Source organism: Neomonachus schauinslandi, chromosome 2 (assembly GCF_002201575.2).
Source record: "Neomonachus schauinslandi chromosome 2, ASM220157v2, whole genome shotgun sequence".
Classification (NCBI taxonomy): domain Eukaryota; kingdom Metazoa; phylum Chordata; class Mammalia; order Carnivora; family Phocidae; genus Neomonachus; species Neomonachus schauinslandi.
This window is the reverse complement of record NC_058404.1, coordinates 137,383,454-137,397,865: the sequence shown is the minus strand read 5'-3', so window position 1 is coordinate 137,397,865 and position 14,412 is coordinate 137,383,454. Positions and strand designations below refer to the sequence as shown.

Sequence of the window (14,412 nt, the reverse complement as noted above, 5' to 3'; positions counted from 1 at the left end):
TTGCATGTGATTGACAATAAAAGCACAAGTTTAGTGGGAAAAACGAACAAAGAAAACATATTTGGCCCCCAAATCCTATTCTGCTCTATTTATTCTAATCTTTTGAAAGAATTCTTCAAATTAGAACATCCATTCCACCTAAAAAGTCTTCAAACCTATTTATAAAAGCAAGCTTTACAGGGTACTGACATTTGCTACCTAATTCAAGGGTCACAAACTCAAATGCCGACCAAGAACAGAAGGCAACAATTTTAAGAAAAACAGGATAAAGACGACTGCATTTAGGAAAAAACTGGGAGTGGTGAGGACCACTGAAAACTGGAGAACATATAACTAACCAAAGGTAGAGACTGCTACTCTCGTCTTAGATGGCTACTGTGCCATGCAAGAAGGCAGTTCCAATGTTGCTTACTCTTGCAAATATTTAAAGAAAAGCTAGATATCCAGATACCTGTGGAAAGTAACTCAACCTAAATACAAACAAAACATGCTCTGCTTAAATCAAGCAAAAGAGGTCTACAGGCTGTATCTGGCATGCAAAGCCACAAATTTCTCATCTTAGCTTTAAATCATTATTTCACAAAAGGAACTTTGGTTTCACTAAGTCTGTAATTAGACTCATAAAATTTGCACACACACATTTTTTTAAACTGCGAAGGCACTACATCCTATTCTTAATTCATTCTTTTCCTATTCTCAACTGAATGATTTCCTTCTATATCTCAGGTAATCCAATCTGTGTTTCTTCCTCATGTATCTATTTTTATTTCTTCTACTAATCTGGTAAATTTCTCAAGGTAACAATATCTATTTCATCTTTGTGTACCTGTACCTTCAAAAAATGAGAAAAATGCAATCATCAAAGCTTCGAAGATCTGCCAATAATTTACAATATTCATCTTTCAAAACAAATCACATAATTAGTCCAAACTTCATAACAAGTTTGAAAATATAATGTGACAATTATATTCACACTAATTTTGACAAAAACTGGGTCAAAACATTATCACATACCTCACCAAAACCACCAAAGTACTCCCTTATTTTCTCTTCAGGTGTATCTGGAGAAAGGCCACCAACAAAAATTTTTTTAACAGGCTCTTTTGTTTTCATGGCTTTGGCCCTCTTAGGATCAATCACCTTCCCATTCAATTTATGTTCTTTCTGATCCATGACCTAAGGGAATTGAAGTTTTTCATTTTAAGTATGTATCTTAATTGAAGTTCAGATTATTAACTTACTTAATAATTGCAAATACAGCTAATGCCAGGTATATGCTGACTTGCTTATAACTAAACTGTCAAATTGTGGTGATGTGACATCAGCTAATAAAGAACAGTGTTCAAACCTAAGTGTCAATAAGAATGGGGACAGGAGACACAAATCTAATCAATTACTAGAAAACCATCTCACCATTAACTGTCACCAACATAAACATGACTGCTACTTCCCCTTAGCCCAAGAAATTCCAAAATCTATACTTCTGCGAACTTGTTACAGATCATCCTTTCAATAAGGTGTCTTTAGGTCTCAGTATTTTTAAAGTTAATTTTTTTTTCAAGTACAGCCTGGCATATAGAAGATATTCAGTAAACAATTAAAGAGTACTCTTCATAAAATGTACTGGTTAAGAACTATAGCTCTTCCTTCATTTATTGCAAAAGGGGAAATCATGAGCAGGCAAATTAGTGTATCAAACTATCCACATCTTATATTATTAACTGATCAGAACACATAACACACTACCTTATCTACACTCTCCGACTCTTTAAATAGCACAAAGCCAAAACCCCTTGATCGCCCTGTGATAGGATCTAACTTCAGAGTGCAGTCTACAACTTCACCAAATTTGGAGAAGTAGTCCTTCAGATCTTTCTTTGTAGTGTCCCAGCTAAGGCCTCCTATAAACATTTTCCTGTAAAGACAAAAAGTAGTATTAAAATGCTAAAAACAAATAAATAAACTTTGCCTTAAGTATCCATAACAATAATACCTTTTCCAAACTGCACCAATTTACTGGGCAGTTTAATGATGTCACTCTTCCTATATTACCATGTATCAAGAACACCCCATTCCAGTTTTGTCAAGTTTTGCTTATTAATGCTGCATCTGCATAACTATAAAATAGTGAGGAAGCAGCAAATTCTTTTTGACTTGCCAAAATGATAAACGTAACCCTAAAGTAAAAATACTACACGTTTAAGTCTTAAGTTACAAGTTATCAGTAATAGCAAAACACGAATTTTAGCTTCAAATTTCTGTTCCAAATCTTCATTAAACTTATAAAAGGGCTATGCAGTCCCCACTGATCACAGCAACCAGCATGACTATGCTGAAGCTTTTTTAACGGTTCTCTCATTAACAAAACTCTTAGCACATAAAATGGGAAATTCTAAGTCTCACAATTAAGTTGTAAGCTAAGTTTTTTGATGTGCTAAGAGTCCTTAATAAAGACAAAATTAAACAACTTAGCAAAAATTACCCATTGAAGCATAATCCACTAATTAACTTCTATGATTTATTTACAGTAGAACCTCAGTTAACCAGCAATAAAATATTTAAACCCTGAAGATGCTAAAAGTGACAGGTGGTAAGTGGAAACCACCAGAACACTTTAAGACCAAATATATACACTCAAAAAAAAAAAAAAAAAAAAAAAAAAACCACCTCAGGTGAAGTATTTTTACTACAGCAAAATGCTATAAAGCTCAGACTTGGCAGCTCTCTGACTGCTTTTACATCTGCCCCCTTTGCTGTCCCTTAGCCTGCCCCGAAGAGCTTACACACACCTCCTACCCTTTAAAGAGACAGGACTGGAGATTTTTATTTTAAGGGTAAACTGTCAGAATTTGTTATGTGAAGGCTAACAATTTTACAGGAATAAAATCACACTTGCTCAATGATTTCTCATCTTTGTAACTGGGGTAGGGATGGGGATGTGGTACTAATTTTCAGCTCCAGATAGAAATTAAAGCAGGAAACATCTCCATCTTGTGGGCTTTTAGGATAGTGCCACTAAATCCAATTCTTCAAACAAGAGGCCAATTGTGTCCCTAGAATGAGATCTCGTTCTACTTCTCCCCTACTAAAGATGCCAGATTAACTGAGGTGTTACTGATTTTACTATTTTACCACAGACTTGTTTTTAGTTCTAAAGACAAAATTAACTTACAATGCCAAAGAAGTCTTACTTTCAGTATATACTGTGCTTCCCATTTCAGGTTAAGTTTTCAATTAGTTCATGTATTGTAATGTAAAGCTGGGTTATTTATATGCTTAACTTTCAGGACTTCCTCTAATAAAATCTCCATGCTTGAAGTAACCCTTATTAACCCTTTTGTATTGTATAATCAGATGAACATAAAACACCCATAAAGTTGTATAGGTAGTTTTTAATGTTTATTGCCAATTTCATGGAAAAAAGTTCTTCTCAATTACCTTTTCTTTCATTCAAATAATGCACCTTCTAAAATCCAATCCTTGACACTTAAATATATGCCTTAGGAACACTTTACTTTTATAACCTAAAGATCCAGAGCACTTCCTTCATAGATGAAAGTTCATTAGCAACATTTACCCTTTCAAGGTAAGGACACTGCTATATTTTTGAAGATGAGAAAGAACAAACTATAAAGCAATGACCTCTAGCTCAGGTATCCATGGCAATTCTAGAACAGAAACAACTTCAATTAAGTTGAAATTTAACTACTGAATTACCACCTTCTGTGATTACAAAAAATTTTCCATCAATAATTTAACAGTTGGAAATTATTTCAGCCTGAAGAGAATACAGTAACAAAAGCCTTGTTTTAAAAAAGCTGAAGTTGAAAGGCAAGAATATTCTGCCTGATCAGTTCCCTCAGATATTAAGAGAGAATTAGTTTTGATTTTATTTAACCAAGGCAAAGTTTATACTGTTAAGTGTCCTTGATTTAAATTATTTAAAAATTACAAAGAAATAAATTATAAGCCATGAATGAGGCATGTCCTATTATTAGTCACAAGCCCCAAATGTTTTTCACGGCATAGGAATACAGTTTTCTTAAATACTAGATAAGCACACTAACGCTTCAACTGGCCCAATAAAGAACTCTCTATAAGAAACTTCCCACCTTTAATACAGTCATTAGTACAGAAGTTGTTAAATGTGCCTACTACCTTAAAGCTAAAAGGTCATCTTTGCTGCTTTTCCTAACAATCAAATCCCCTTTGGACAGAATATTAAAAAGTCTGGTCAACTATAATTTATACGTATTTCACAGAATCATTACTGTTTCTCAAAAAACTAGAGCAAAATACATAGTAAAACTTCAGCTATCCAGCACCTTTAGAGAATGAGCCAAATATTCCACCTTTTTTAAAAAACACTGCCTGCCTTCCAATCTCTCCCCAGTTGTTTTTTAACATTCAATTATTTGGGATGAATTTTTTTTTCTACAACACATCACACACTTCTGCCTTCTTAAATACAGTAATCATGATTTAAACACTGTATGGGTCATTCACCACTAATTTATATTAAGCTACTGTGGCATGCCCAAAGGCTCTTCTGAAATGAGATAACTATTAATACACTAAGTGCATCTCATTATTCTTAGTTCTTTTAACAAGTTTTATTTTTCATTTTTGCCAGGTTAATCACTGGTTGCTGTTAAATCCACCCCACCCCTTCCATTCTGTACGGTGGGTAGCCAGCACTTGAACTTGGGCAAATTTTGTGTAAAGAAGGGTAAAACAACCTCTGAGCAAGAGCCTAAGTGGCTCTTTGAGACAAATGCCACTGCCATTGTGGCAGCCCAAGAGTGCTACTATAGCTTTAGCTGCTCTAACAAGGAAGGCTGCTGCGCAACTGAAAGCCAGACAGGTAAATCCTACAATGAACACAAATTGTTCCAAATCATTCCATCCTTACAAAAAGGAACATGTTGAATCCATCAAATCTTTATTCAGTAGACACACCAAGATATAATGGTAGAGAGTACAGTAAGAAAAGGCCTGTTATCTTAATTTTTGGATAAACAGCCTCTCAGAACACTAGCATTCTGACATGCTCTTTCTCAAATTATGAGATGGCATAAGATACACTTAATTTTCTTTTATATTACTGTATTTTGCTTCAATTACAGTACCTATTGTCCATCCATATTACCTCTGCTGCCTTGAATACCAAAAGTGAATTTCAAGTTGCTGTCACTCCTGCAGAGATGTGCAAACACAATGAGGTAGAAACAGAACTTCAGAAAATCCTAAGCAGCCAAGTTAAAACTATGTCACAAGACTTGTTCAAGTAGCAACAAAAATGGGCCCCTAATCCTGCAATGCAAGTTTAAAATTTCATCCTTAGTTTTAAGTGAATCAATAATCCTAATGAAAACACAGGACTTCATCTACAGTGTTTTACTGATAGTTTAACTTCTTAATCCTACTAAGCTTTTTAGCACCCCAGAGGCAATATGGTATTCACTTTAAAACACCTACTCAACAATTGAAATCTCCTTGCTTTTACAAATATTAATATTACACCATATTATAGTATTAAACGATACGCATAAAATTATACAACTCGCTGCAGATGACTTTCCAAATACTATGCAATGTCATTTAGGAATTTAGACTGTTTAGTGGGACATTCTCTTCTCAAGTAAATTTAGAGGCAATAAGCCAAACCACTTGAGTGTAAATCCTACCTCCACTATGTATTAACTCTATGACCCTCACGAAAACAAAAACCCAAGATCGTCACCATATCTGTAAATGAGAGGACGAAGAGCCTATTTCATGAATCTTCAATAAGGATTAAATGAGCTAACACAGGGGTGCCTGGGGGCTCAGTCCATAGAGCATGAGACTCCTGAAATCAGAATTGAGTTCAAGCCCCACGGTGGGCACAGACCTTACTTTAAAAAAAATAATAAAAAAAATAAAGGAGCAAATACACTTAAAAAGGCACAGAACATACTCTGAAATATCCCAAGTGCTCAATAAAAAATTATTTAGAAGGGGTAGAGCACAATTTAATATAATTTAATCAAGCAATGTTTTCATTTACCTATCACCTTAATTTTTTAAAATCTGCATGGGCTATATGAAGTCATCAACATTAAGAGGAAAAAGCCAGAATGAGGTCTTATTTAAATAGATCCAAAGATTATTTTCAATACTATAGACTTACCCAAAATGTTTAAATATCCCATGTAAAAAATACAGACTAGAAATTAGGTTGCCTAAAAAACTCTTAAATAAAATGTAGTTAAAAAACCATCTCGGTGACTTGTCTGTACTCCACGTAAATGCCAGTATTTAGTAAGGAATTTCAAAATATAAAAAGTAATACATACGGAGCAGTGCTGGCTGATGAAAATATTGACTTAATACTGTTTTTCACACCCAAAAAAACTTACTCTCTGTATCATTGGGATCACTAGGTTTAACATTCCAAAAGTCGGTATTTTTTTTTTTAAGATTTCACAGATAAACATAGCGAGAGAGGAACACAAGCAGGGGGGAGTGGGAGAGGGAGAAGAAGGCTCCCCGCCAAACAGGGAGCCCAATGCGGGACTCGATCCCAGGACCCTGGGATCATGACCTGAGCTGAAGGCAGACGTTTAATCGACTGAGCCACCCAGGCGCCCCAACAGTATTTTATTTAAAGATACTTCTAAGGCTTTACTGTTTACCTTATTCAAGGTAAAATGATAAACACCATTTACACTCCCTCCCAATTTTGAAATAGGGCCAAAAAAATATTCTGTAACTTTCAAACACTTCCTGACAACTCATGATTTTCCATATGTGGTTTCATAACAAGTTCTGACAGTTTAAAAAACAGAACAGAAGTCAATCTGATATATATTTCAGTACATAACATGACTGGCCAATCACTGTCACCTTTCAGAGTAACAGTCAAGCATACCACTAATTCGTTTTAAATTTTCAGTATTTTATCATTAAAATTACTCCTTTAAAATCCTAAAATGACAAAATGTAAGGAAAATCCCACCAAAATATATTAAATCAGCATTTTTCCTTAGAAAGTACAGATTATTTATTGGGATTTTTTTTTTGGTGCAAAAAGGTAGTTTTATTAAAGCACGGGACAGGACCTGTGGGCAGAAAGAGCTGCCAGAAAGTATAGAATCTGTTTAAAGTTAACTACCTATAATGGGGGGCAGGGGTTACTTTTTATAACTGAACAGTATCACATGGTAGGGTAATCACTTTAGAATCTGTATAAAAAATACTTCTGGAAATAGACTGACAAACTTTTAACAAGTCAATAAAGATTAACTCCTCTAGCCTAGCTTATTAAATCTCATTACTACTTCATACTTTAGAATGAATCTAAATGACTAAAAACGATGATTAGGTTAAAACGTAACTAATAAAGATGACAGGTTTTAAGTAAATTTTACATGTTTAACCCAAAAATCTCCTCTTCCTTTCATTCCAAGGAAAGAATGACTTCCTGTATTTTCACTTTTAAAATAAACTCTGAATCAACTTTACAAGGTTAACTCCCATCTACCTGAAGGTTAAGGAATGGGGTTTCCTTAACCTAGAGGTTAAGATTCTGGTTAACTGAGATTACTACACACTCACAATTTTGTAGTTTTCTATTGGAAATCAATTTAGATATGAACACTAAACTCAGAAAATGGTTTTTACCTTTCTTGATGAACTTTTAGACTCCTGCAATGCTTTAAAATCACATTGCTTTTTAACAATAAAAAGGAAAAATTATGGAAGATTGATTCCATGACACTGCCTATTGGTTGCTTTCTCAGTATTATTTGCTGATACTTTTTCATCTTTCTTTCTTACAAGACTAAAGGGAGTGAGGGAAAACTTCCTAGTACTAGTTTGAACTGTGTCGTAGTTTCAAGTCTAGAATAAGCAGGAATTTACAGGACATGACCCAATACTTAAAACTATCACCCTGATTACTGGCCAAACACTACCAGCAATAGGAGTCTCCCCACCCCCAAATAATCTTAAATATCTAGAGCTCCAATATACAATTTAATACTCCAGAAACTAAAACATGCTTACCTTTACTCCACAGGAGTAAATCACTGGCAGTATCAACTATTAAGGCACTGGATAAACACACACAAGCTATGAAAGCAGGCTATGTAGTCAATCTTCCTGTGGTGAGCATTGTTTCCAACACATAGATCAGCAAACCAAGTAACAGACGTGTTATATTACCTGAGACCACACTGTTGGAAGTGAAGTAACAGAAACAGATCCCACGCTTCCAGCATCCAGTTCAGTGCCCTATCTACTAAAACGTTGAAGCAGAACTAAAGTCAAATAAATCTTGGACTAACAGAAGTTATGTTTCACTCCATTTGTCAATCTGCACACACACTTGAGGTGCACAGCTTTAAGTGGAACAGGAAAAAGGTTATTATTCTATTCCTTTTTAAATGCTTTCAAGCATAGCATGTATCACTTGAAGACTACAACTAACCATCCTCCATACTGGCCACAAACCACATACCCCAATAGTAGATTCAAAACTTTCTTAAATTAGAGCAGCCTTACAAAGGACAGAATACCCAGGCAATATTAAAAATACACATTAAATATATACTTAGTTTATAGAAGTCACAGGACTTGGAGGAAAAAACCCAGGCTAAGGCCAAGTAGATTTATCTCAAAAGGCAGCACTGAGAAAAACCACAATGATTTTCTCCAATTACAAACCCTAAAGGTCAGGTGATTTAGTATCTTCCATAATTTGAAATGAAAAGAATTTAATACTCCTCCCTCCCTTATAGGTTCATCATCTTGAGACTCTGGAGCATCAACTTCTGCAATTTTAACACCAGAAACTTGTTAAAGGTTCCAAAGAACACTAAAATTCAGACCATCTACTCAAGGTCTCAACTTTACAGTAAACCCAACTTTACTGAATTAAAAACCAATAAATTAGGTATGAGGCTGCTCTAGAAGTAACTATTTTATAAAGCAACTTCACAATGCCCCAAAAGCACTAGGGTATAGATTATAATCTCAAATATTTAAAACAAAAACATGTGTATGCCCATTTCTTAAAAATTAGAGAGCAGTCAACCCACAGCAAAATTAATTCACAAAATTCCCAAGCAGGAAGAAATCACACGAGATTATACACTAACGGTTACAGATCTAGATCTACTGCCCTGTTATTAGACAAGTAGTCCTGTACTTTGGCTGATAAATGAACTGAATTACTTTGCATCCTGCCCAATCCAATGCAGGCAAGTCAATGTACCTACCTTATAAAACTATCTGAAAGCTAACACAGTATTATAGTTTTCCACTCATCTTGATATTTAAAAAACTCTCCTCCAGGTAGCTTTGCTAAATGCCATGTATATTTTGCCCCACATGAAGTAACTTTAAAATACCTACCCTAAAAGAACTGCAGCCCTGTAAAGAACATGAACCCACACAAAAAATGGGAAATTCCAGTGCAGTTGCTTACAAGTAAAAACCAGGGATGTTAAAGTTGAAAGGATTAAAATGAGATGATCTCAGGAAGTATTTTATTATGGAAATGAACAGATTACTCCAAAGGTCTGAATTGTGGAAACATCCACAGAGATATACAACAGGCATGCCCTCCTAAGAATAGCTGTATATTCTTATATTCAACATAAAAAAAAAACTTTGAGTGCACAACAAACTCATTTTTAAAATTTTAAGGAACATATTGCAATAACTTTATTCTCAAGTTAAAATTGTAAAAAGGAATGCACACAGAAATGTTTAAGAAACTCAATTTGGATGATTTTATATCTAGTAAAGTCAGTCTTATCCTCATTCCTGAGACTATTACGAAACTGCTGCACAATCTTTCTCAAACTGGGAGTCAGAGAAAGGAACAGATAGAGTGACAAGTGCACACAACAAAAAAAAAACAAGAGTATCTGTAACAGGTCGAGGCTGGGTGATTAAGCAGTAATTTTATAAAGTCAAATATTACGCATTAAAAACAGAAACATTATTTGTTTTAATGTAAACCTGCTTAACTTAAAATGAACCTCAGTTAAATCCTATTTTCAGAAAATGAAAATAGTTCATAATCTAAAATGTTCACTATATATATTTAATTGTCCACTCTTCCTAAGAGGTCATTCAAAAAACTTGTAAGCTTACATTATTGGGTAGCAGGGCAAAAATAATTCTTACAAAAATCATTAACAGTGATCTCAAACATAAGTTTATGGTCCTTTCTAATCACTGAAAATGACTGCTTACATAAGATTTGAAACATGTAATAGAGCAAAAAAGTCAGGTATAGTGACAGTTTAATCTTATTTAGTTTGCCACGATTAGCTGGCAGTGAAAATGAAACTATCAGTGCCAAATGGACTAATTTTCATCAAAAACATTTTATTCCATATGTCAAACTCTGACCCCAGTCTTCTTTTTACTTTTCCCTTTTGCCTATTTCCAGTCTGCTTTATCTGCAATATAAAACCGGACAGATTTCAATGGATGAGAATACAGTATTAAGTAAAGCTCGTGTAAAATTTAAATGCTATCCCAATTGGGCTCTTAAAATAGAATGTAGTTTGTATAGCTAAGTCAACTTTCTACAAATTACTGGCCCTCTAAACTCCAGTGGTGGTGGACAAACTCCTGGAAAACTCAAAATAAAATCAATCCTAAAAGCAGAAAGACTGACATTTAGGGGAAGGGGAAGGCTAAAAAGAACAATAATCTACCATCCATCCATGGAGAAGTCATGCAATTTCAGAGACATGTGAACCAACCGTAATTAACATTTCAAGCAAATCACACTGAAAATAAAAAATCTCGTAAGAGCTGCAGCGAAAAGCCCCATCAGCCCACCTCTGAATAGTACATATCCAATTGTTAATAAAGTTCTACTTACAAATATGGCTGGAGATAAAACACATTTTTGCATAATACATATACACAACACTACTTTAAAAATTGTTTTACTTTTCACATATCCAGAATATTTCAGTATAGCATGCAAGACATTTCTAACACACAAGATTTTGTATCAAGTAACCTTCATATTTAACATTAAACTTAGAATTCCAACAAAAATATTTGTCTTAACAAAAAGAAATCAAATTTGAAATTACGGTAATATTTTTTCTTGTTCAAATGTATCAATATTGCTAATTATATTGTTATTTTAAGTAACCAAACCACAATAACATGCATTAGCACAAACCAAAAAACATGTAATGGCATTAATTTTGCCCAAAGATCACACACGATGCCTAAAAAGATTTTATATCCCAGGCACAAGATATCCTACTGTACTAGGTCTAGAATTTCCTGGGGATCAATGGGCAACTAATCAATACACAGCCTCTGCATGTTATGACTATTGAAACCTTTATAATACAGAAATAAAATTTAAAAGTTTTACCATTCTTCCCGCTGTGCCGTCGCTGCTTCAGAGTGTCGTGGGGAGGAGTTTGAATGGCTAGGGAATTAACAACCGGTACAGCAACCAATCAAAATTCTAGTTTTAGTTTTTGACATTGTTAGGGCTAAAAACTTTAATTCATTTACACTTCAGTTCAACAGTAGGTAACTATAAGGATAGCAGCTTTGTTGATTTGAAAAATGAGGGCTAAAGCCTGCCCCAAACAGCAAGTTATACAATTAATCATTTTGGTGCCTCTGTCCAAAGAACAGAATTCAGGAAATAAAAACCAAAATGTTAAAGGCTTAAGTTTCCAAATATTTAACTATTCCTTTCTTAAACTATATGTAATTCAAAATTAAGTAAATTTAGTTTCCCATCCCACCTCCAATTCTCCCAAAACCAGCACAATCAGCCTGACCTGTCTGCCTGGGCTAAGATTAAACTCGACATTCTGAAGTGCTTCTCTTTCCCACCCTCCAAATCTTGTGCTCTTTCCCAATAAAGGAAATCATGTTTTCAAATACTGGACTAAAGTGACATTTTATTGCTTTCATTTTCCACACCTTTCTCATTATAGTGAAATAAAAATCACACACACATCCCCCCATAACAAAAGGGAAGAGATGCGTTAACCCACGATCAGCGGTCAATAACGGGAGTAAGAAAACCTAACCAAGAGCCCCGATTTAGTCCCTCCTGATAACTCCTGTATTATGCGCCCGCTCCCAAATGCTGCATTCTAATGTATCAAATGCAGCTTAAATAATATACACAACTTATTCCAACTGGAGGGAACAAGTCAATACTTGAAAACCTGCAAAAAACAAAAATCATGCCATAGCACAATAAAGGATTTGTTCATTTTATGAATGAAGGCTGGTAGGCCTCCTTTAACAGTGGGTAAGAGAGCGGGAAGGAGAAATCAAGAGAGACCAAAAAAGGATACTGCGCATGAGGGTGGTGTGTAAAAAAAAATGAAAACTGCACATAAAAAGTAAGGTTACAATCTGTATGAACAGTTGAGGAACCCAATAGGTGAGGGCGCGAAAAGGGTGCGCGGTTAGAATAACTCCGCGGGTGGGGGAAGGGCAGCCAACAAGCTGGAGGTAGACACAGCTCCACAGTCAAGTGCAGGCCCCGCCGACAAGGAACTTAACGAAAGCCCATGGAGCAAAACGAACGTACCAACAAGAGATTCAGGGAATATCACCAGGCCCAGTATGTTCCGTAGGCTGAAAAGTAGGGCCTAAGTACGCAAACCGTTGTTCGATAGTGTATTATGTTAAAAAGAGATTGAGACCAAACTTATCCGAAATACAAAACACATTCGGCCTGAAGCCGAGGGGGGGAGGAGCAGAAAGCATGTGCTTATAAAGAATCACATCGTCTCGGGATGCTAAAGTGGACGCACCAAATAAACCTTAGTTGTCCCAGCATAAAACCTCCTGTGTCTATCTTTATGCCTGGAACTTTAATAAAACGAGGAACGGAGGGGACAGCGGAACAAGAAAAAAGTACCCCTAGACAGGCGGGAAAAAATCCTGGCGGCTAAGTCGGTGGGAGGAGACCCAAGGCGAGGGAGGGAAGGAGGGCGGGCCAGGGAGCAGCATGGTGACGGCTAAAGGTGGAAACGTGTGTGATGGGGGAGGGGGCGATAAGCAGACAGGGGGAGAAGGAAATGAAAGCCCAGCATAGAAAAGGGGAAAACTGTGCAAGGAGACTGCACGGGGGCCTGGAGGGCGGGCAGAGAGCGGGAACGAGGCCTAATGGCGGGGGATAGGAAGGGGGAGGGGGAACTAGTTGGGCCTGACTATCCCGGGTCGCCCCTTACTCACCCTTCATCCTCCTCGTTCTTACTGGCATCGATCTTCGCCCCTTCCGACTCGGCGGTGCCCCCTTCGGTGCCTCCAGCCGCGGTTCCGCCCCCGGTCCCGGCTCCACTTCCCGCCGCCGCCGCTGCCCCCTGCGCCGCCGCCACCATGGCTCCCTCCTGCTCGCCCGCCGAGCCGCCTACCGCCGCCGTTGTCGCCGCCGCCGCCCCGTCCCCGCCGAACTGCTCCTCCGACATAGTGCTACTGCCTCCGCCGCCGCCGAGACTACACCCGCCGCTGCCGCGAAACGAAACTAGCAGCAAAGTAATCCCCGCCGCTGCCGCGCGCCCACTCTACCGCGCGAAGCACACAAGACAGAGAAGGCGCGCGCGGCTGCAAAGGCTCCTGTGCCTCTCCCTGGCCTGCCCCCCTCGCCTCCCACAGTCGCGTAGCGCGCACTCCCGCTCTCTCCAGCTGCACTAAAAAAGAATAAGCAGCAGCGGCAGCCGCTCTTGCCTCCTCCTCGCTTTAATGGCGCCGCCGCGGACCACCTAAAATGGCCGACGGAAGAACGGCGCGTCCCGGTCACGTGACGCGAGAGCGCGCCCTTTGCGCCTCCCCGCCCCCTCTACCGCTAGCTTTTTTCCTCTTCCTCCTTGGTCCCGCCCTCTCGTTCCCTTTTATACCTTCTTCTCACGCGCGGCGGCGCACAGCTTGGGGCCTTTAAAAGGAACCGGAAATTGCGTTCGATAAGACGGCCGCGCGGGGACCATCGAGAACAAGGAACGCTGTTTCGAAGACACAGCTAGAGGGGCCTCTTCCTTCGCCCCCGCCCTTCCGAGGGTTCCTGGAGTCGGCCCGCCCACCCGCCAGCCGCCGGCGGGAGCCCGGGCGTCGGGCTGGGGTGTGGTAGCACCTCCCAGAAGGCGACTGTGCCCGGTGCGCGGGCGGCGTAGGGGTGGGGGTGGGGAGGCGCACAGCCAGCGGCTCCTTCCGTCTAGTAGTGCCCAACCTGGGAAAGGAGGCTACCCTGGGGTGGTAGCCGCGTGACACTGGCTCTGTCCACCGCGGCACCTGGAGACGCCAGGCTCGCGGTCAGCCGAGCGGTGCGCGTGCACGGACTGCCGCAACTCCTTCGACCGCGGTAGTCGCCGCGACCGGGTGACATTGAGGTTTTCGCAGCTGCCGTCGCCAGAC

The 14,412-nt window shown here is 38.4% G+C and overlaps 1 protein-coding gene across 2 annotated transcripts in view; it reads right to left on the bottom strand.

The window, feature by feature from the left end:
* The window catches only part of HNRNPD (heterogeneous nuclear ribonucleoprotein D), a 17,427-nt gene extending 3,661 nt beyond the window's left edge, over window positions 1-13,766 (bottom strand). For both annotated transcript variants that reach the window (XM_021702475.1, XM_021702476.2), the window contains exons 1-4: window positions 13,240-13,766; window positions 11,402-11,458; window positions 1,747-1,915; window positions 1,015-1,176 (exon numbers count right to left, since the gene is read on the bottom strand). In XM_021702475.1, coding sequence (XP_021558150.1) covers window positions 1,015-1,176; window positions 1,747-1,915; window positions 11,402-11,458; window positions 13,240-13,472 — 621 coding nt within the window. In that variant the 5' untranslated portion in view covers window positions 13,473-13,766. The remainder of the gene's footprint in view (window positions 1-1,014; window positions 1,177-1,746; window positions 1,916-11,401; window positions 11,459-13,239) is intronic.
* Between the last annotated feature and the right edge of the window lie 646 nt (window positions 13,767-14,412).